The sequence below is a fragment of the Orcinus orca genome, chromosome 2 (assembly GCF_937001465.1).
Source record: "Orcinus orca chromosome 2, mOrcOrc1.1, whole genome shotgun sequence".
Classification (NCBI taxonomy): Eukaryota; Metazoa; Chordata; class Mammalia; order Artiodactyla; family Delphinidae; genus Orcinus; species Orcinus orca.
In genome coordinates, this window is record NC_064560.1 from 156,438,616 (window position 1) to 156,459,976 (window position 21,361).

The 21,361-nt window shown below is 34.8% G+C and overlaps 1 protein-coding gene across 20 annotated transcripts in view; it reads left to right on the forward strand.

Annotated features, from left to right (window-relative positions):
• The window catches only part of KTN1 (kinectin 1), a 123,277-nt gene that overhangs the window by 93,598 nt on the left and 8,318 nt on the right, over positions 1-21,361 (forward strand). For 5 of the 20 annotated variants that reach the window (XM_004279320.4, XM_033404705.2, XM_049706228.1 and 2 more), the window contains 12 exons: positions 1,837-1,905; positions 2,983-3,020; positions 4,943-5,033; positions 7,271-7,357; positions 10,581-10,670; positions 14,147-14,227; positions 15,008-15,097; positions 15,217-15,309; positions 16,265-16,336; positions 16,576-16,659; positions 16,820-16,903; positions 19,780-19,863. In XM_004279320.4, coding sequence (XP_004279368.1) covers positions 1,837-1,905; positions 2,983-3,020; positions 4,943-5,033; positions 7,271-7,357; positions 10,581-10,670; positions 14,147-14,227; positions 15,008-15,097; positions 15,217-15,309; positions 16,265-16,336; positions 16,576-16,659; positions 16,820-16,903; positions 19,780-19,863 — 963 coding nt within the window. Of the gene's footprint in view, positions 1-1,836; positions 1,906-2,982; positions 3,021-4,942; positions 5,034-7,270; positions 7,358-7,737; positions 10,671-14,146; positions 14,228-15,007; positions 15,098-15,216; positions 15,310-16,264; positions 16,337-16,575; positions 16,660-16,819; positions 16,904-19,779; positions 19,864-21,361 lie in introns of those variants that run through there. The other 15 variants (XM_033404708.2, XM_033404710.2, XM_049706231.1 and 12 more) reach the window with 9 other exon arrangements.

The following is a 21,361-nucleotide window of genomic DNA, read 5'->3' on the forward strand; positions in this document are numbered from 1 at the left end:
TTGAGGTCCTTCCACATAAGCACATTTTTATCTTTAACGTTGAATGGCTTCATGGTATTCTTTTGTATGATTGTATTATCATTTATACAACCAGTCCTGGTTTATGGATACTTATATTATTTAGAGTTGTGTTTCCTGTTACAACAGTTCTATGGTGAATATCCTTACACACACATTTTCAATACTTATGCTACTATACTATATCTGTATTTATAATTCCTACAAGTGAGATTTTGGATTTTATGCAGAGGGGTTTTTTCCTTCTTGAAAGTGATAGTTAAAATAGAAAATAGTATCTCTTCATCTTCATGTAGTTAGTATTGAAAGTCCTTACAAAACATTGTTTTGAAGTAATAGGAAATTTTAGATGTCTGCACTGTCTCAGATACTTGTGCTCACATTTCATGCTCCAAGGGTTGGTTCTGTCACATTCCCTTTCCTTCCCAAGTAGGTTCATTTTAAATTTTGTCATATAATGCTAAATTGTCCTCCAAAGTGTTTTTACTAATTTATACTCTCCAACAGACTAAATTACAACTAAACTAAATTGCACTAAATTAAACAACCAGACTACAACAACTAAATTACACTCTCCAACAGAGAGCCATTTCCTTTTCATCCTCTTCAACACTGATGAAGATGAAAACATTTGATATTATGCTTGAAAGATGGTCAGATTATTGTAATTTGCATTTGATAGAGAAGTTAAGCACACATCATTTGTATATGAATTGGCCTGTAATTTTTCCTACATTTTCCCCTCTGGGTTGACTTTTTCTTACTAATTTATAAGATCCTTTTAACATAGTAAGGGAAGTTAGCCTTCTTGTCATGTGAGGTGATTTATTTTAGTTTTTCTTTCGACTTAATTCCTGCCCCCCCCCCCCCCCCCCCCCCGGCTTTGGAAATTTTTATGTACTGAAATGTTAAGTAGTTTGCTGAATTTGAAGTCTTGAAATGAAAGTTATCTCTGACTCTATGATCATAAAAATGTTTTCACGTGTTTTCTTCTAATACTATGTTTATAATTTATTTTTTTTGCTTAGATGTTTTATTCACATGTAATTTATTGGAGTAAGTTATAAGAATAGCATTTCAACCTTAAAAAAAATAAAAGACTAGCCACATTATTAAATAATCGATTATTACTTGACTGCAGTGGCTCTGTCCCCTGCCTGGAACATTTAGCAATATTTGGAGACATTTTTGGTTATCACAGCTGGCGGAGGGGTGCTACTGCATCCAGTAAATGGAGGCTGTGGATGCTGCTGAACATCTTACAGTATGTGGGCAGCCCCCATAATAAAGAAAATACGGCCCAAAATACCAGTAGGACTTGCCCTACTGATCTGAGGTGTCACCCTGTAGTAAATTCTGACATGTGTTTGGGTCTGTTTCTGGATCCTGTTTTCTTCCATTGAGACATACCCACTCCCAGCCTAGTACTGAATAATTGAATTATTCTAATTTTATAATTTTTTTTTTTTGCGGTACGCGGACCCCTCTCTGCTGTAGCCTCTCCCGTCGCAGAGCACAAGCTCCGGTCACGCAGGGTCAGCGGCCATGGCCCACAGGCCCAGCCGCTCCACGGCATGAGGGATCCTCCCGGACCGGGGCACGAACCCGTGTCCCCTGCATCGGCAGCCGACTCTCTTGACTCTCAATTATAATGTATTTTATAATCGACTCTCAATTATAATGTATTTTAATATAGGGCTTATTACACCCTTTAAAAATTGTTACTATTGTAGAATTTGCCTGTATGATACGTTTTAAAGCTTATATGGAAAATAAAAGCTCTGTCCATGTGTTCATGTTTAATTTTTGTTTAAATAGGAAGTACAAGATGAAAACAAATTGTTTAAATCACAAATTGAGGAGCTTAAGCAGCAGAACTACCAACAGGTAGGTACTGTTAGATGCCTTGCCTTTTATTTATGTGGTAAAAAATTTTATGACTCATGACCATAAGTATTACCATTTTGCCTTTTCATTGAGAATAAAGTATGTGTTGTTTTATTTATAAGTGTTTATCAAATTTCCTAAAAAACAAAGCAGTTTGCTATGCTATAGCCAAGATAAGATAATCTATAATTTATAAAGTATACACAAATAACATTACTATCTGTATTCCAGCTCTGTTATGTATCTGTGTGTGTATGTTTTCAGATCCTTTAGAATGCCTTTCTTAGCAAGTCAGATAAAATCATGTAGAGGTCAGCTTAAAAACATGTGTATACCCTACTTCCCCTTTCCGCAAACAAAACATCTATAATTGGAGAGAAACTAAGAAATGTGTAATATTATAAGTAATAGTTTACCACCATTTAAAATACTTTCTCAGAGTATAATTCTGCTTGGTAAAAATAAAATGTGTGATTTTTAAAAAAAATAATGTTAACCAAAATATTCTTTAAATTAATTTATATTATGAATGTATATGGATAAACTCGAAAGTATTTTGAAGGACAAAAGAATTAGAGTCCTTGTCGACAAGAAGCTTATAGTAGTTTCGTTTGGGAGATTGTAGTCATCAGGAATAAATACCATATGTGAAGGGCTATGTACCTTTACGTATTATGTAAAATTAAATTTTTGTTACATGCAAGTTAACTAACTTTTCCATACTTTTCCTTCATTAATGGTATTTTTTTGACTTTTGGAAGCTTAGTGTAGTCAAATATGAATTATGCATTATGAAAATTTAAGGTATTAACTCAGTGCTTTGCACATGATAGGAAATTTATAAATGTTTGTTAAATGAAGAGTTTAAGAATATAGTGACAATGAAGATTTGATTTAGCACTCAGTACATTGTATAAATGTGTACATGTTTTTATTAAAATTACTTTTTGATGGCATATAGAATATATGATATTTTTACCTTTGGTGTTGTCTCAGTTTTAGTCTGAGAACAGATTTAATTTTTTTGAAGTCCTCTAGAAAGCTGTGTTTGAAAATAACATTTAACTGTTTTAATAGGCATCTTCTTTTCCCCCTCATGAAGAACTATTAAAAGTGTAAGTAATAATTCTTATTCACAATTTGGGACGTGGCAACTGTTTTTATTTACTAAACAGTTCTCAGATAAGCAATTTGATGTAACTGCAAATGCTCCCCTAATTTTTATAGTTCTATTTGGATTTCTTGGACTGTAGGTCATTAGAGCTTTAGCTGTGCCTTTGGCTGAGCTAAATGTACCTTTTATGATATTTGGATTTCTTTGAACCTTTTTTTTCTTTTTCTTTTTTCTTTTTATTTTTTTGCGTTACGCGGGCCTCTCCCGTTGCGGAGCGCAGGCTCAGCGGCCATGGCTCATGGGCCCAGCCGCTCTGCGGCATGTGGGATCCTCCTGGAACGGGGCATGAACCCATGTCCCCTGCATCGGCAGGCGGACTCTCAACCACTGCGCCACCAGGGAGGCCCTTTTTGAACATTTTGTTGAGGGTGATAACTGGTTTTTCAGGCATTCAGAAAATACCTAATCACATTTAACTATATTTTGAAGGCTTTACTGATTTACCTTAAATTATCTCAATTATCCTCCTGATATCTTTGTGGAATTGAATGGTGCACATTTTGGTTTAGCTTCTGCATTAAAAAAGTAAATCTTGTAATCTTTGTGGTTACTCTCTTTTAAGTAGTTTTTTTTTTTTAACTGAAACATTTTTATTGTGGGTCTGTATTTTTCTCTAAGAGGCTGCTTTTAAGGTCATTTCAGGTAAGTTGGTATGTTTCAACATGTTAAATGTCAACCACATGAAGTACATTCAGTGATATATCTGTGTGTTCTTCCATCTTGACTTGTTTACACAGTTGGTAGTTTACTAGTTTAGAATTATTTACTATTAAATTGAGTCTTGAGTTTGACTGTATAGAGCAAGGGTCAGCAAACTTTTTTTATAAATGGCCTGACAGTGAATATTTTAGGCTCTATGGGCCACGTAGTTTCATATTCTTCTTTTCCTTTTTTCCCTACAGTTGTTTAAAAACATAAAATCAGCTCTTGGCTCAAGGGCCATACAAAATCAGACTGTGGGTCATGCCCTGAACCCTAGTTTGCCAACCCCTTATATCGAGCTTTATTCTTAGGGAAGAGCGATTTGTACTTTAATTTTCTACCCAAGCCTCCTCTCAGCTATTACAGAATCAAATTGTGACTCTTTGCCATTTCTTTCTGCATTTCTGGGAAGTAATTAACTTATTTGATAGAACCAGAAAAACATGAATCCCAAGACTGTTCTTTTTTTTTTTTTTTTTTTTTTTAATGGTACGTGGGCCTCTCACTGTTTTGGCCTCTCCCGCTGCAGAGCACAGGCTCCGGACGTGCAGGCTCAGCAGCCATGGCTCACGGGCCCAGCCGCTCCGCGGCATGTGGGATCTTCCCGGACCGGGGCACGAACCCGTGTCCCCTGCATCGGCAGGCGGACTCTCAACCACTGCGCCACCAGGGAAGCCCCCAAGACTGTTTTGAAAATGAAAAGAGAACACCTACCTCACGTTAATATTATGCTTTTATTGTGGGTTAGCCACTTAAAGTCATAATTGATTTCATTACCTTCTGGGGAAAAAAAATATTTAAGGGAATGTGTCTACATCAGTTTTTACTCCTCTGAAAATAGCTACTTCACTGCCCTAGATAAAAATAGAAGTGACTACAACTACAGCTGTTCATGTATTCGTGAACTGTTTCTTAGGGGATGATTTCTCTTTAGCATAAATGTCAGTATATCATATTGTAAAAATTTATTTGAAAGGTTATTTCTGAAAATAGGAATTCATGGATAGGCTTTCTGTGGTAACTGGTTAAGCTTAAAGAGTTTGCCTGTTAGGTTAATGCATTTTTCAAAGCATCATCTACTTGCTGTTTTTATTGTAGTAACAAATAATATGTTCACTGTTTACCTAAAATATTGTTATATATATTCATGTTCTGGTTTAGAATTTCAGAAAGAGAGAAAGAAATAACTGGTCTCCAGAATGAGTTAGCTTCTTTGAAGGATGCTGTTGAACACCAGAGGAAGAAAAACAATGTAAGCAAATTTGTATCAGAATAAAGCTTTTTATTATTATTATTTCACTGAAATATCATGGTTAAGAATTTTTTAATCAACTTTTACTTTAGATTTCTTAATCTTTGTAGGAAAGTACTGTTTTGTGTGTAGGTTTTATGAGAGGATTATTGGGGAAACCACTTTATTAGAGAGTGGATTTTTTAATGAATAAATGAAAAGTCCATTTTGTACATGTCTGAATATCATTTTAAATGTTGACATTACAATTATTACAGCTACAGATTTTTTTTTTTTAAACTATAGTTGACTTTCTGTTAAACTTTTTTTTTTTGTTTTTTTTTGTGGTACGCGGGCCTCTCACTGTTGTGGCCTCTCCCGTTGCGGAGCACAGGCTCCGGACGCGCAGGCTCAGCGGCCATGGCTCACGGGCCCAGCCGCTGTGCGGCATGTGGGATCTTCCCGGACCGGGGCGTGAACCCGTGTCCCCTGCATCGGCAGGCGGACTCTCAACCACTGCGCCACCAGGGAAGCCCATCTGTTAAACTTTTATCTGGAAAAATTATTCTTTCAGCTCAGTATCTTAAAATTAAAGGTTTTTATTCTTATTTTGATTGGGCTAGCCTTTTTGTAAACTGAAAATAATGCCAGTATTCAAACCTAGTATTTTCAATAATTAAATGTCTTTCAAAGTCTTCTGCCACCTCCCTTTTTAAATTGAGAGGCGTTTCAAATTTTGGTAATTAAGCATATTAGAGGGCTCAAAACCTGAATACATTTAGGTTAGAATGGAAGGGATAGTGAAATATTGACAAGTAGTAAATTTAGATGAGTTTCTTAAATTCTCTCTGACCAGAGGATGACACCTTTAAGTAGAATGCAAGCGTTCTTGTTAGACGAGGAATTTTTGCACACAAAAGTATCATTGTTAAGACTTGAGTAAGGTCAGAAATGTTATTGAAATCTAAGCGGGTATTTTCTAATGAAAGCTAATTTTTCAAAGTTTGCGTTAATTTGTTAATTTAACAAGTTGACATGTTCCTGCTCCTCTGAGTTTGTCAAAATTAGGTATGTGAATTGCCCTTTGTGTGTTTGTGTAACATTACTAATAGCATTGCTTGGCCAGAAAACCTAAGCTCAATTTGCCAGTATTACTGTTACCATCTTAACTGTGTTTTATTATCGGGATTCTGAGATAAGGAAGGTATGGTAATGCCAGTCTAATGCCTCAGCAGCAGCAGTGCTGGAGGCACTGAAGTGTGTGAAAAGAGCCAGGACACTGGAGGCCAGCAGACTGCAACGTCAGTCCATTCTAGTTCTGCCCCCTCATTTGCTGTGTACACTTGGTCACATTTATTAACCTACCTGAGCTGTGGTTTTGCCATCTATAAAATGGGAATAAATACCTCTTAGGGTTGTTATGAGGATTAATGAAAATTTTTGTGACATGCCAAGTACAGTGTTGGGCACATAAGTAAGCATTCAATAGATGGTGATTATTGGCTTTTTAGTTTTTGTTTTTAATCTGTTTAGATTTCTAAATCTGAAGAAAGGCTGAAATATAGCAGATTGTCCTTATTAGTATTTGCTAATGAAATGCTGTTGAAATAGATCTTTCAGAACTCAGTTTCCAAAGGCCTCTGTTTCTCTTTCTAGCCTCCTCGTTTGCCTTGATCAAGTAGCTCATACAGTTCCTGTCAGGTTGCTTTTTGGTATGCACATTTGACCATGCCAAGAAAGATAGAGAAATACAGTGAATTCCTATGTCATTCCTAGGTAGACTTGAAATGTGTTAAATCAATAAAACATATTTAGAGAAAAAAATGTTATGCTGCAGTGGAAAGTCCCATGAGTGATACTGGGTCCTGTTTAAAAATCACACATAAAGCTTTTTGTAATACTTGTGTATTTGTTCTGTCCTTAATCCTCTAATATTCTATGTACCTGAAATTATATTTGTAATCTTGGTTTCTGTGTTTACTTTTGAATGCTTTTTCTTCCTTGTTATATGTGCATAGTAATTACTTTAAAGCTGGCATATTTGGTGTGTATACTAAAACATGGGAAGTGGGCATCTTTATTTTCTCATTCAAACTTCTAAACATTGCTTTTTATTTTTTTGCTAATATACATATTTTCCCATTGAAATAATTTTGCAGTAAGCAGCAGTTAAATGCAGTGCAAAATACTGATGAAGCAAAAAGCAAAAATCTTTCAATAATGGATAAACTGAAATCATTCTTTCTAAAAATGATTAGGACCTTCGGGAGAAAAACTGGGAAGCAATGGAAGCATTGGCATCAACTGAAAAAATGCTGCAGGACAAAGTGAACAAGACTTCCAAGGTTGTAATGCTAACTCCTAGAAACAATCCACTGAACAGAGAAAATCTGCAGCTTGTCTTAAAATCAGACTAAAGCATTTAATTTTACTGCAATTTGAATATAAAACCTCCTTATCATCCACATTTATCACCTCTGTCATCTCTGCTTTTTTTCATCTACTCCTTGAAGCTTTAATTTTGGGCATGCTGTTTTGTTGTGATTACTTGATTGTTTGAGCTTTGGTGATTAGTGCTTTAAGCTGATGAGTCTCTGGAAGCCTATGCTACCCATGTAAGCTCTTCTTAGACAGAGTGTACCTCTTGGGTTGATTAAGACAACTTGGTGAAAACCCTGAGCCAAAAAAAATCTAACTGAATTAACAAACACATTTGACTACCTAGAATGCACCTGTGATGCACAGTGGACTCTCCTAGGTTCTTTGAGGCACTCCAAGATGACTCAGACAAGGTGGAAAATGATAAAAATCTTCAGAAGTACAAGGACGGGATCAATTCTGGGTGTGTTATTGGGGGTGCTTCCTTAGAAGAGATGGAATTAAAATTAAACTTTAGGTTTTGAAGTATCTGGGCAGTAATGATGCACATTTTATGTTTAGTATGGAATATTAATGTAAGGGATAATCCTCTTGACCAGAGTATGTAAAGTGCTCCTGAAACATATATCCCCTTCTGTCTTAAAGACGATTAAAGGTATTGTCCCTGAGTTCAAGTTGTTCCATGGATTTAAAGATTTCTAATGAATTGTAATCGAGAAGCTGTTTTTAAAGATTGAGAGAAATAAATGTGCCAGTTCAGTCAAGCACTTTGAAAATTCCTACCAAGAATAAATGTGGAACAGAATTATTGAATTTCATATATGGGTTAATTAAAGTTCATTATGTTATTCAATTCAGCATTCTGTAAGTATTTTGTGTGCTAAGGTAATATGCTGAATTTTAAATGTAAGTCTTAGTGACATTTGAAGGACTTTTTTTTAAGCAGAATAGAATTTTAATAAATTTTTTTATCAGTCATGTTTGTAGTTATATTTCCTTTAGTGTAAATGGATTTGTATTTACTTATATACTTATTCATCAGGCCCTAATTTTCACTAAAACCTTAATTTGAGATATTGGCAGATATTGGAACCAGAGAAATCTAAGCCAGAGAGTGGAAAAATCTAGGCCAGGTAGGACGTTATTATTTTATTGTCAGTGGTTGCAGTCAGCCCTGTCAGCAGTGGGGGTTCTGTGTAGTTTCTGATTGTTTCTGTAACTTTGTTTTTCACTGTTAAGAGCTACCTTTTAGCCTTATTTTGTTAATGAGGCTGGTTATCTAGAAAGTGCTAAACTCTTAATATGCCATTCCTACAAGAAGTTATGTGCCACCTGTCGTAGGCATTCTTGCATATTATGATGCCAAAAGAAAGCTAGAATTTGTTTCATCATGTGTTTGGTGGTGAATTTAAGAATTTATATATATTTCAGAACTAATCACCAAGTGCATGATGGCTTCTCGCATGGCTGATGATCTACAGAGCATAGACTTTATACTCCTTCTCTATTTTAATGGAATTTAGACAGTCCTCAGATAGCATAGGTATAAAATGATGTTGATTGACCCCTGACTACAGGTTGTGCTGTAAGGAGTAAATGTTCTTGAGGACCTACTATTAATGACAGGTTCACATGAAAGGTACTTCACACATGTTACATTTAGGTAAAGATAGTAAGGAAATTATAATAATGCAGTTTTCAGTATTAAAGTGGAATAGAAATTGCTATCCACAACCAAACTACTATGTCAAATGAAAACGTTTTACCTAAAATTGCTAGTACATCCTTGTGCTTCTTAGTTACAAGTTAGACACCTATTTCCTTTAGTTAGATTCTTTTTCCCTTGGGGAATTTTCAAAAAAGTTTCTGTTCCACAGTGTCTCTTTTCCTGATCTTCTTTAGAGATTGCTCTACCACTTCTATGGTCAGATGATAAAAATGAGCTCTTCATTGTTTCTGAATTAGCAGTTAATCATTTTCCTTAAATGAGTGTACCTTATTTTATGCAGTTAGGTGGATGTATCCCTGAAAAATAGTGGACTTTACTGAGTTATTGAAAATACTCCATTAAAACATCCATTTTTAAAATCCTGCCATTAATCTGAATAAAGTAACAGCTTTTTGTGTGTACAGAATATGATTAATCTCTAGCTTCTTATTGTGTAACTTTAGATTTTCATGTTATTAGATTTTCTTAAATTGAAGTGTGTGCATCTTAAATCCATAATAGATTTGAAAGATTGATTTAAATGGTGGAGGAAGATAGGGTTGAGATCTTGCTAGCTTGCTTGCCTTCTTGTCACCTGTTGAACTTCACCAGTGTTTTGAGATGATTTTCTTGGCTTGGTTTAGATGTGCATTTTTATATATGTCTATTTTTGTTTTTTAATCTTGTAGAGATAGTTTGAATATTCGATTTTTATTTTTTCGTGTGATCAAGTCATTACCCTAATTTTGACAAACAATGCTTTTGAGTTAATAATTGATACCCATTAGACTTGGATTTAAAATCACCAAATCTAGACATGCATTTGTGATACTTATCTTTAAATTTAACAGCTGACAGAGTCCATACACACATGCCAGAGTTAGTCTTCTTGACGGCATTGGTGAAGTAGTGCACCATCAGTTTTTCCTCTTTCTCTTTTTCCCATATGTACACCTGTCAAATTTTGGTGGTTCCTTTTTCCCCCCCTTTGTTTAGCTTAAATAGCTTCACCTGACCTTGAAACTGGAAGTATCAAAGTTGCCATTTTAATTCCATGGTCCATCAGTGATGCATTTTTTGGAAAGAGATTTACCAGCCTAATAAGCCTCAGTTATGTCACCCAGATGCATATTTTTTGCATGCAGTTTGTTTTAGCTGTAGGAATTATTTTTTGTGTTTTTGTTTGTTTTTTGAATTGTTCCTGGAGGGGTATCACTTGATGGCAAGGAGAATGTCCATATTGTCAGATATTGCCTTAGTTTGATTAATATAAGACATTGTTACTTAGGGTGATTTTGCAGATTTTTTCTTATGTAAGCATTTTGATATTTCAGAATGGGAAATTTGAACATTTGTCAGTAATAAGAAGAATTTTTAAAATATTAAGTCTTTTTCTTCCCTTAGAGCTTAAAAGACTGTAGCTTTTTTTTTTTTTAATTCTGTAATCTTGTAAGTTTGATTTGGTTCTTCTTCTGCTTTAGGAAAGACAACAGCATGTGGAAGCTGTTGAGTTAGAAGCTAAAGAAGTTCTCAAAAAATTATTTCCAAAGGTGTCTGTACCTTCTAATTTGGTAAGATTAATTTATTATTTTTTAAAATATGACGTCTTTATCATTATTCAAGGAAGTTGTGAATAAGCAGCATTTGCACTCTGCACTTGGTTTTAGGGTGCACTGATCCCTCAGTCTTTCTCATTTTTAACCTAGGGTGTTTTGAGTAGTTAAAATCAATAACTTGGTTCAAAGACATTTATGTTTTTTCAGTTGATACTTTGTTGTAATCTATAAAATTTGCATATGAGACATATTATTTAGAGGATCATAAACATCATATTTGGGAAAGAAATATTTCTTCCTAAGTCAATAGTGGTTAATAAATCAGTAATGTTCTTAATGGCTTTATTCAAAATAGAACTTAATTTTAAGTGATTCCTTCTTAGTTTTAGGAACACTTTATTTTTAAATGTATTTAATACTAAGAACCAGGCTATTTTTATTTCATAACTTAAGATTTTGGTCATCTGTTAACTTCTTCAAGCAAAAGTCTTAAAGATGATATAGAACAACTTGCTTCAAGCAAAAGTCTTAAAGATGATATAGAACAACTTGCTTTATTTGAGGTTGTATGTGTTTTAAATGGGAGAGAAAAGTTCCCTCCGTTCAGAGAATTAATACAGTGAATACTTGAGGGCACTAAAATGGTGGCACAGGTCCTTTTCTCTTTTAGTGGGAAGTTGTATGTATGTATAGTCAGAAGCAGAGAGAGGAGCGTAATGAGCCAGGTAAACCAGTATCTCACTTCAGCCATTACCAGTATATCGCATGCCTTGATGCACGGTCTTGTTTTACTTCTAGCCCTGTACTTCCTCTGTTATTTTGAAGGAAGTCAAACATCAGAGCATTTCATTTGTAAATATTTCTAAAATATAAGGATTCCTTTAAGAAAATACTATTATATTTAAAAAAAATTCTTTATGTCATACATCTAGTCAATATTTGGATTTTTTAGTTGTCATATAATGTATTTTAATGAAATAATAACTACTTATTGTAGTTTGTTTTAGTCAGGACTCAAATAAGGTCAACCTGTGATTGATTTAAGACGTCTTTTGGATCATCTTTATTCCACGGGTTCCCTTTTATTTGTCAGCACACCCCCTCGCCCACCCTTTTTTTTTTTTTTAATGTAGTGGTTTCATATGCAGTTTCCCAGTCTGGATTTAGCTGACTGCATCCCAGTAATGTCAGTATGTTCCTCTGTCCTTTGTGTATCCTATAAATTGGTAGTCAGTGGAGGCCTGATTAGATTCAGGCTCAACACTTCAGGGTTAGGATGGGTAGAGGCAAGACTACTTCATGGCCAGTGTTGTGTACTTCCATTAGGAGGTCCATCATGTCTGCTTTTGCTTCTTTGGCCCGTTGGAGCTTATTTAGGCTGGCTACCAAATCCTTTTGACACAGCACTGCTAAACTTTGGTAGCTTCTTTGCTTTGTGGTGTGACAAGTTGTTCCTGATTTATTGTGTACACTTCCTGCCCCAAACTTGGAATCAGGGTATTTCTCAAGGAGAGGGCTGTAGGTGCCAGGTGTGATGTAAGTAGACGTCATGGCCTGTTTTCTGTGCAGTCTGAGTTAGCTGCTTGCTCTCTTCGGTTTTATCTACATATCGTCTGCGTCTAACTTGCACAAGAAGCAAAAATTCTTTTGTTTCTGTTGTAACTGTTGAGGATATATTCAGGTTTGATCAGCTTAGTAGATACGGGTTGAGCTGATGAAATAACCTGTGCTGGGCAATATGAATAAATTGTCAGTTCTAGTACTGTTCTTACATTGAACCTAGGAGAAAGGGTTGCTCTTCATATACTTCATATTTTTTCCTTTGTGACCATAAGCCGTTTTTATTTCTTTATTCCTACTTTATATTTTATTAGTGGAAATAGAATTGCAGGATTTATTTGGCAGTATTTTATGAGCCAAAAGAGTTAATAATTTGTGTTTCTCTTCTTTAAAGATTGTATAAGATCACCAGAATTAAAAATTCTTTTTAATGTAACATTCATTCTTAACAGCAATATTACCCACCTTCAACCACCAGACCTTTTTGACACTATAAATATTTATAAATCACCATAAGACATGAATGATGATATTTGGCTTTTGTTCATCCACTTGTTAAAAGTTGAATACTTCTGCGTGTAGTCTGTATTGAAGAAATATATTAAGCTTTTTGTGTGCTACCTAGGGTCTAGCATTTAAAATTTTTAGAGATATGATGGATAATAAACTATTTACCTTAAGATAATAATTAAATTTAATATTGTTAATATAGTCAGTAGATATAAAAGGGCTTTTATACATGAAGTAATTTTTTTAAACTGTTTTCTATTGCTTTTTTGCTAAGAAAATCAGCAGAGGAGTGATCTAAACTATATGACCTGGATTGAAGAGAGGCTTACATACTTTAAGCATCTAAATCTGAATTTAATTTATATTGAATCCCAGTATTTGAAGCTAAGTAGGCTTTTAATAGTATCATTTTGTCATCATTCAGATTTATGATGTGAGAATGTAATTTTGTTTTTAAATGGAGAGGCTTTTTTGACTAAAATGTACTACGGGGTATTGTACTACAGGGTGATCTCAGCATCCAGTTTTGTTTTTTATTTGATAGAGTATAGAGAGTCCTGATTCAGCCACATAAGTAAAACTTTTAATTAGAGCAATTAATAGAAATTTCATGTGTGTTCTTTTTGTCTTGAATTAAACCAAACCAAAGACTTAAAAGAGGAATAAGAGGAAATTTGCTTTAAAGTATCTAACAAATACTCTCTATCAGAGTTTAAAATTCAGACAAGAATCATCAAAAATCTAGAATAATTTATCCTGAAATTTGGAATAATGACTAAAATTATAATAATGCCTTGTGTTTGCATCAGCTGACCTTTCAGTACAAATAGAGTTTTTGTTGGTTTTAAACACACAAATGTTTGTGTATTCTTATCTCTCATTATGATTTAAAAAATGCTTCATAATACATATTTATTTTGAAGTATTTTCACAATCCCTGGAGCACCTTCACAGAATCTGAAATCTTTTGACTACAGTATCTCAATTGAACTTTTAGTTTATGAGTTCAGTTTTTGAGAACTGGTTCACCTGAAAAAAAGTTTGAAAAATTATTCATTCTAGGCTTTCTCTGTCTTAAATACTGAATCTATTAGTCCTAGCACTAGTAAGTGGTAGAGGCTGGTTTGAGCCCAGATCTTCTACCTGTATGTCCAGAATTCAGTTGCACATATCCTAGGACAGGGTAAATAAATTTAAATTTGATTTTGTGGTAGTACATAGGCATATTTTTAGTGTTTATTTTCAAGGCTGGGTCACGTACAACTTATGTAACAATTCTATTCTTCTTTGAAATTTCCAGAAGGATGGTATTTGTCTATATAGATTTCTTTTATAATCTTCTAATTTGGTTATTTTAAATACTTACTTATTTCATTTAGGTATTTTTTGAAATTGGTTGTTTTGACTTTTCTTCTCCGCAGAGTTATAGTGAATGGTTGCATGGATTTGAAAAGAGGGCAAAAGAATGTGTGGCTGGAACTTCAGGTTCAGAAGAGGTTAAGGTTAGTTCATGAAGTGAAGTATTTATATTTTAAAGAAACATAGAAAAAAGAAGTAAATCAGAATTTGTCTTTATAAGCTTGGGAAAGATAAAGGCTATATTATGAGTAGAATAGTGATCTTTTCAGAAAGTATAAGAAGGTGGTTTCATTTTTGTGTACATTTTGGTGGAAATGGTATTAAGTCTTCCCTGTGTTTGATTTGTGTACAAAGCTGATGTTTCTCGTTTAACTCTGTTATCCTAGTCATTTCTAAAACTGAATATTTAACTGTCTGTTGCTCTCTTTTTAGCTTGGGTTTAGAAAGTAAAGATCAGTTGATAGGTAGAAACTGACTGGTTTGCTAATGTATCCCCAAATACATTACTTAAGAGTATTCAGAGCCTAGATGTATTTTTATCCTTGACTACTGAAATTTGGGAAATTAACTTTTTTTGTCTCTCAAGTGGCATGAATAAAATTTCCTTCCCATGGCATTGTGATCTTACTTCACATGTGGATCTGCTTTGATTTACTGTCTCACTAAAGAGTGACAGGCCTATTTATTACAAAATTGTGTGATATATTTTGTATTAAACAGACTCTAAGAGTTTTATTAGGAAAATCAAATGACCATAAAAAAGGTAATTAAACTTCATTGTTACTTAAGAAGATTGAAATGTAATAATTAATAATAAAACAGAAACCGTTTGTATAATATACCATTAAGTGCTGAAACAAATTTGAAGTACAAAACTTTCTGGTAAAACTAAACTAGAGAATTTTTCTTTATTTTATTTGCAGGTTTTAGAGCACAAGTTGAAAGAAGCTGATGAAATGCACACATTGTTACAGCTAGAGTGTGAAAAATACAAATCCGTCCTTGCAGAAACAGTAGGAAATGATTTTTAACCTACATTTTAAAATAATTATTAACATTACTTAGTTGCTTAAATAGTTTATCTTGGTATTAGAACATGAAGTTTTCAGAACAACTATACTTTTGTTTATAGGAAGGAATTTTACAGAAACTACAGAGAAGTGTGGAGCAAGAAGAGAATAAATGGAAAGTTAAGGTCGATGAATCACAAAAGACTATTAAACAGGTATTTAAAAACGAAGAGCTTAGGGGAAAAAAAATAAAAGGGATGTGTGAACGATTTAAAAAAAAAAAAAAAAAAGCTTAGAGTAGTGGTTCTCACAGTGTGGGCCCTGGACGCGCAGCGTTAGCGTCACGTGGGAACTTGTTAGAGACGCACATTGTTTGGGCCCCCCCAAGGCTTACCGAATGTGAAGCTGGGGTTAGCAGTCTGTGTTTTAAAGAGCCCCCCGAATGATTCTGATGCCCACTGACGCTTGAGACTCACTGGTTTAGGGTACGACTAAAGAATAATGATACAGAGTGCAGAGTGCTTTGGAAGTTAAAGAACCACAATGTGATAGCATAAGGCAAAGAATTTGGTGTTCACAATAAGTTTTAAAACACAGATATGTGACTCATGATATAGTATTCAAGAAAAAGTAAGTCCTTCTTCTGTTCACGGGACTTGAATATTATTTTGTAGTCTTAGTTTTTCTTCTGTTTACAGTTGTCCCTCCATATCCATCAAGGAATTAGTTCCAGGAGTCTCCACAGATACCAGAATCTGGTATCTTGGATGCTCATATAGAATGGCGTAGTAGTACTTGGGTGTGGTAAAGAGTGCCATCTCTTGCTCACTTGTTTTCCTGGACTGACCTATGCAGAATCTGGGGTTGCTGATGGTATTCTATATTAATGCATTTGGGGATTAAGTACAGCTGATTATTGTTAATTACAGTTAATTAACAATTAACTGGACCTAATATAATACCATGCAAATGGGGTAGGTTTTGACCACAGTTTAAATCAAGTTAAATGTGACACTCTAATTTTTAAGATCTTTTAAAATTCAGTTATGGCTTTAAGTGAGATACATAAAAAAAACCTCTAAGTGTCTAATTGATTAAAATTCTACAAGATAGAAAAGCCTCTGTATCCTTGGTGGTTTAACTTGGTCATGTAATTATTTCACATTTCAGATGCAATTGTCATTCACATCTTCGGAGCAAGAGCTAGAGCGATTAAGAAGAGAAAATAAAGATATTGAAAATGTATGTTATCTCACCATTTGACTTGTAACCTATGGACTCATTTTTTAGCATTAAGGATTGTCTTACAAGCTGTGTTTTAAGATTTCTTTTGTCTTATGATGTGGTTGTTATGCCTTTAAGAATATCTTGAGTAGTGTTTCAGATGGTATAGTTTTATATTCATAAGTGTCATAACTTTTCATTGTAGGGAAGCCTCTTAAATATGGCTCTTAACTTTTCCTTCTTTGTTGCACTGCTAGCTGAGAAGAGAACAAGAGCATTTGGAAATGGAGCTAGAGAAGGCAGAAATGGAACGATCTACCTATGTTACGGAAGTCAGAGAGGTACTTATGATAGAATTTTTTTCAACCTTCTCAATTTAAGTTAAATTTATAACAGTGATAAAATATTTCAGTGTAAGTTGTTTCTGGCAGAGCTTCCAAGTAGCATACAAACATGGGATATCATAAGGAAATCAATCTTAAACTCTAAACTTCATTGCAGCTGAAAGATCTGTTGACTGAATTGCAGAAAAAACTTGATGATTCATATTCTGAAGCAGTAAGACAGAATGAAGAGCTAAATTTGGTAAGAAGCTTGTTCTCCACGGGGTATCAAGTAGGCTCTGAAAACACTTGTGTTGACATGTGGAGAAACCATCCAGACTTCTTCTCCTTGCTAACACCTTTAGCTTGGCATTTTTATAAGTTTAAGATAATCTTCATATTCTGATGACTCAAGATGGTCTGTCTTTTCTTGATTCCTAAGATGATCCTTCTTTTCTTAGCTCCTAACAATGGCATGTTTGGCTTGCAACTCTTTTTCAGAATTTTCTGTGTTTTATAAAACCAAATTTCTTCAACAGCATTATTTTCAGTGAATAAAGAAATGAAACAAACAGACAAAGACTGGCTGAGTTGCAAAGATTCTCTTCTGAGAGTTACCATAGTTAACTGAGCCTCTTATTTTCTAACCTGGAAGGAGATTATTGAAGGTGGAAGATACATATTCTTCATTCAAGGGCAACGATCCAATGTAGCTTCTTATTTTAACTGGCCTTTCTACACATTATAGATAACAAAAAGCTTGTGGAATTCTTTATCATCGTCTTATCATTCAGAGCATAATAATCCGAAAACTACAGACTCAAAGTTAGTTAAGTGTTGTATAAAGACAGAGTACCCTGTATTCCCATTCTTAAATTTTCTGAAAATTTACACTGAGGCAGGCTTGTTTTTTAAATAAACATGACTATCTTATTGTATGTTTGAAACAGTAATCATTATGTCTATCTGTGACTTTTAAAACTTAAGAATATGATTAGATTTTTAAAAAGTACTTGAATGGGGCTTCCCTGGTGGTGCAGTGGTTGAGAGTCCGCCTGCTGATGCAGGGGACATGGGTTCGTGCCCCAGTCCGGGAAGATCCCACATGCCGCGGAGCGGCTAGGCCTGTGAGCCATGGCCGCTGAGCCTGCGTGTCCGGAACCTGTGCTCCGCAACGGGAGAGGCCACAACAGTGAGAGGCCCGCATACCGCAAAAAAAAAAAAAAGTACTTGAATGAACTCTAGTACAATTGCAGTAAGACAGTTTTCTCCTTACTATAAGTTAACGCTGCCAAGTTTGGGATTTTCTTTTTAGCACTGCTGTATGTACCAAAGAAAATTTCTTAACTCATTCATGTTAAGCAGTGTTACAGCAGTGATTTATGGGAATCAATTTTCAGAGTAGAGCTCTCTATGAAATGTACACAGAGTCCGCACCCCGACACACACACACACACACAGGCCCCTTTCTATTTTTGAAATAAAATTTACCTTTATTTTACCTTAATTGAATCATTCCCACTGCAGTGTGGGAATGATTCAATTAAGGTTTTATGCATACGTTTGCTATACATTGCACAGATTGGTACTGTGATATGCAACAGCTTTAAGTGATATGCTTATCCTGTAATGTGTTTTTTTTTTTTTTTTTTTTTTTTGTGGTACGTGGGCCTCTCACTGTTGTGGCCTCTCCCGTTGCGGAGCACAGGCTCCGGATGCGCAGGCTAAGCGGCCATGGCTCACGGGCCCAGCCACTCCGCGGCATGTGGGATCCTCCCGGGCCGGGGCATGAACCCGTGTCCCCTGCATTGGCAGGCGGACTCTGAACCACTGCGCCACCAGGGAAGCCCCTGTAATGTGTTTTTTAAAAACCCACTTCCACCTACAGTTGTTGGAGATTTTACTTTTAACTTTGATGCTTTGTGGCTGACTCCAGTGCAGCATCAAACCCACAGGATTATGGTTGAGTCTCCATTCAGTCTGATGCTCTCTTTGTACATTTTGACCCTTTACTTCTGTCAAGAGGTCATTTTGAGTGATATTTAAAATTTTTTTGCCTTGAGTTTGCAGTCTTCATTTTAATCTTCCTGTTTGCTTTTTGCTCAGGGTAACTGTTGCCACATTTTAAGATATATTAAAATAATTTTGTTTGCTTATACATTGTGTGTTCCTGGGCCAAAGGAATAACCTCTCTGATGTGTGAAATCAGAGTTAAGTAAAGGAGCAAGAACTGAAGCATTTGGGATAGAGTTCCCAAAATAAAATTTCCAAATGGAATGTCCTGCACTAATTCTCTCTACATGTTCGAAATGTCAGTGTCTTATATTTCCCCCTTTTGGGTTTCCAGAACTGTTTGGAATGCTGTGCCTGTGGGTGAGAGACATAATTAACTTGATGAGTTTAATAAGAAAAAGTTATCTTTTGTCAGTGAGTCCATTTCCCTCATTCTTATGTAATCAGAATAGTTACTAAGAGAACAGTTACTATGTATTAGCTCTAGAGTTTAATAGAGCTTTATAACTGTTTCAACAAGTTGGTTGAGATGTATATATTAAGACATGCCTTGTTGGTATAGTTAGGCCAGTGTGGTCTTGCACTTATCTTTCTAGTGACATCTTAAAGGATGAGTGACATTTAAATTTTTGAAGATTTCATTTTACTGGATTTGTAATCTTCTGTTCAATGTTTTTATTAAAAATATTACACAATTGATTCTTCTTAACTGAACTATATAGGTTAAGAAAGCCTTTAAACATTTAAAAACTAGTAAAATTTCTTATGACTTGCCTTTTAATTTGAAATAAATGTGAATGAACTGCCCTATGAATAGTGAATAGTAATACTTTAAAAAAAATAATCTACTGGAATTTGATGGTTTTGTTTTTACATTTGCAGTTTTCTACTCTCAACTCTAGTTGGTTTTGTAGCTTTTCTTATGTTTAGCTTTACAGATTGGAACCTCCACTTCTTAGCTTTTCTGTACATCTGGTGCAGCATATTGGCTAATCCACTGTGCATAATAACTGTTAGCGAGCCCATTCTTTCTCATTCATTCTTCAGTCCTAGAGGTCTCAGCATAATCAAAGAAGGAATCAAAGAAGGATGTGAATTAATTGTGGTGTTCCTGTATTTTTACAGTTAAAGAAGCAGTTAAATGAAACACTTGCAAAACTTAGAACTGAACAAAGTGAAAGACAGAAGGTAGCTGGTGACTTGCATAAGGTAAGACACTGCTTGTCCTGAAGATGCCATATCATCATATTATGTTGTACCTTGAATCTTAAGCAGACATACTGCTAACCCTGGATTCATTCTTTTACATCATTACATTAATTTGTTTATAAATTTAAGCTGTTTGTTATACAGTTACATATTTGGAACTAGACTTTTTGGCTTGTTTTTCCATTCTTAATTCGCTTCTTCATTTCATCATATTTATATAATTAATTGCTTTGTAAAGTGTAGATTAAATTTTGAATTCAGTTGATGTGACTCTTAAAATTGGTTACATCTATATATTTTTTATTGGGATTTGCTTATATAGTCATTTACAAAGTATGTTTCTTTTGATCTTCATGAATGTGAAAGAAGTATATATAGACCTCTGATGTTTCAGAAATTCGTCCCTTTATTTCTTCTTAGAAATATGTTTTTCTTAATCTCACATGTAGATGGGTGATTTTTAGGATTACATTTTTTATTCTTTGCGTTAGGTTGACAAGTTATTTGTAATTCTGTTTTGAGTTTTTTTTTTTTTTTTTTTTTGTGGTACGCGGGCCTCTCACTGTTGTGGCCTCTCCCGTTGCGGAGCACAGGCTCCGGACGCGCAGGCTCAGCAGCCATGGCTCACGGGCCCAGCCACTCCGCGGCATGTGGGGTCTTCCTGGACCGGGGCACGAACCTGTGTCCCCTGCATCGACAGGCGGACTCCCAAACACTGCGCCACCAGGGAAGCCCCTGTTTTGAGATTTTTAATAGTGTAATTCATAAATGCTTTTATCAGAGCTGCTTTAGAGCAGCTAAAGATTGTTTATAGCAGATCTAGTCATTAGCAAAACAATTAAATTTGCCACTCTTTTAAAGGTTGAAAGAAATATTTGTTGGTTCTGTATGATTATATCATAATTGTTATGCAAAAGTCTAGGAATCTAGAGTTGCTTCAGATTACTTTGATGTTGTCTCCAGTAGATAAAATGTGAACTTAAGAAGTTTCATTAGGTTTGAATCCTACTGCTGCCACTTCTGAGCTGTGTGACCATGGGGCAGTTATTTGCTCTTTGCAAGTCTCAAGTTTATCTTCTATAAAATGGCATTTACAAGGGCTATTTTGTGAATGAAGATAAATTAAGAATGTGAATTATTAAAAAAACATTTCAGAACTCTGACTTAGATATATGATACATTGTCAGGATTGAGCAATCTGATTTATATTTTGATAACGTGAATGTTTGATCACTGGACAAAATAGAAAACTTGCAGTTTTAGCCTAGCAGTTTATTTTCTCAAGAGGTACTTTAAGGATATTAAACAGGTGCTCAAAGATATGGATATGCCGTGTTATTTGGCATAAAATGGCAACAGTAGTTGAAAGTGAACTGTACCATATCTATGTAATAGAAATACTGTGCAACTCTGAATTGGAAATGCACATAAATATTTATTGACATGTAAAAAGAAAATGCTTCGTCAAACAGCATGTATGTTAAAAGCCCATTTATAG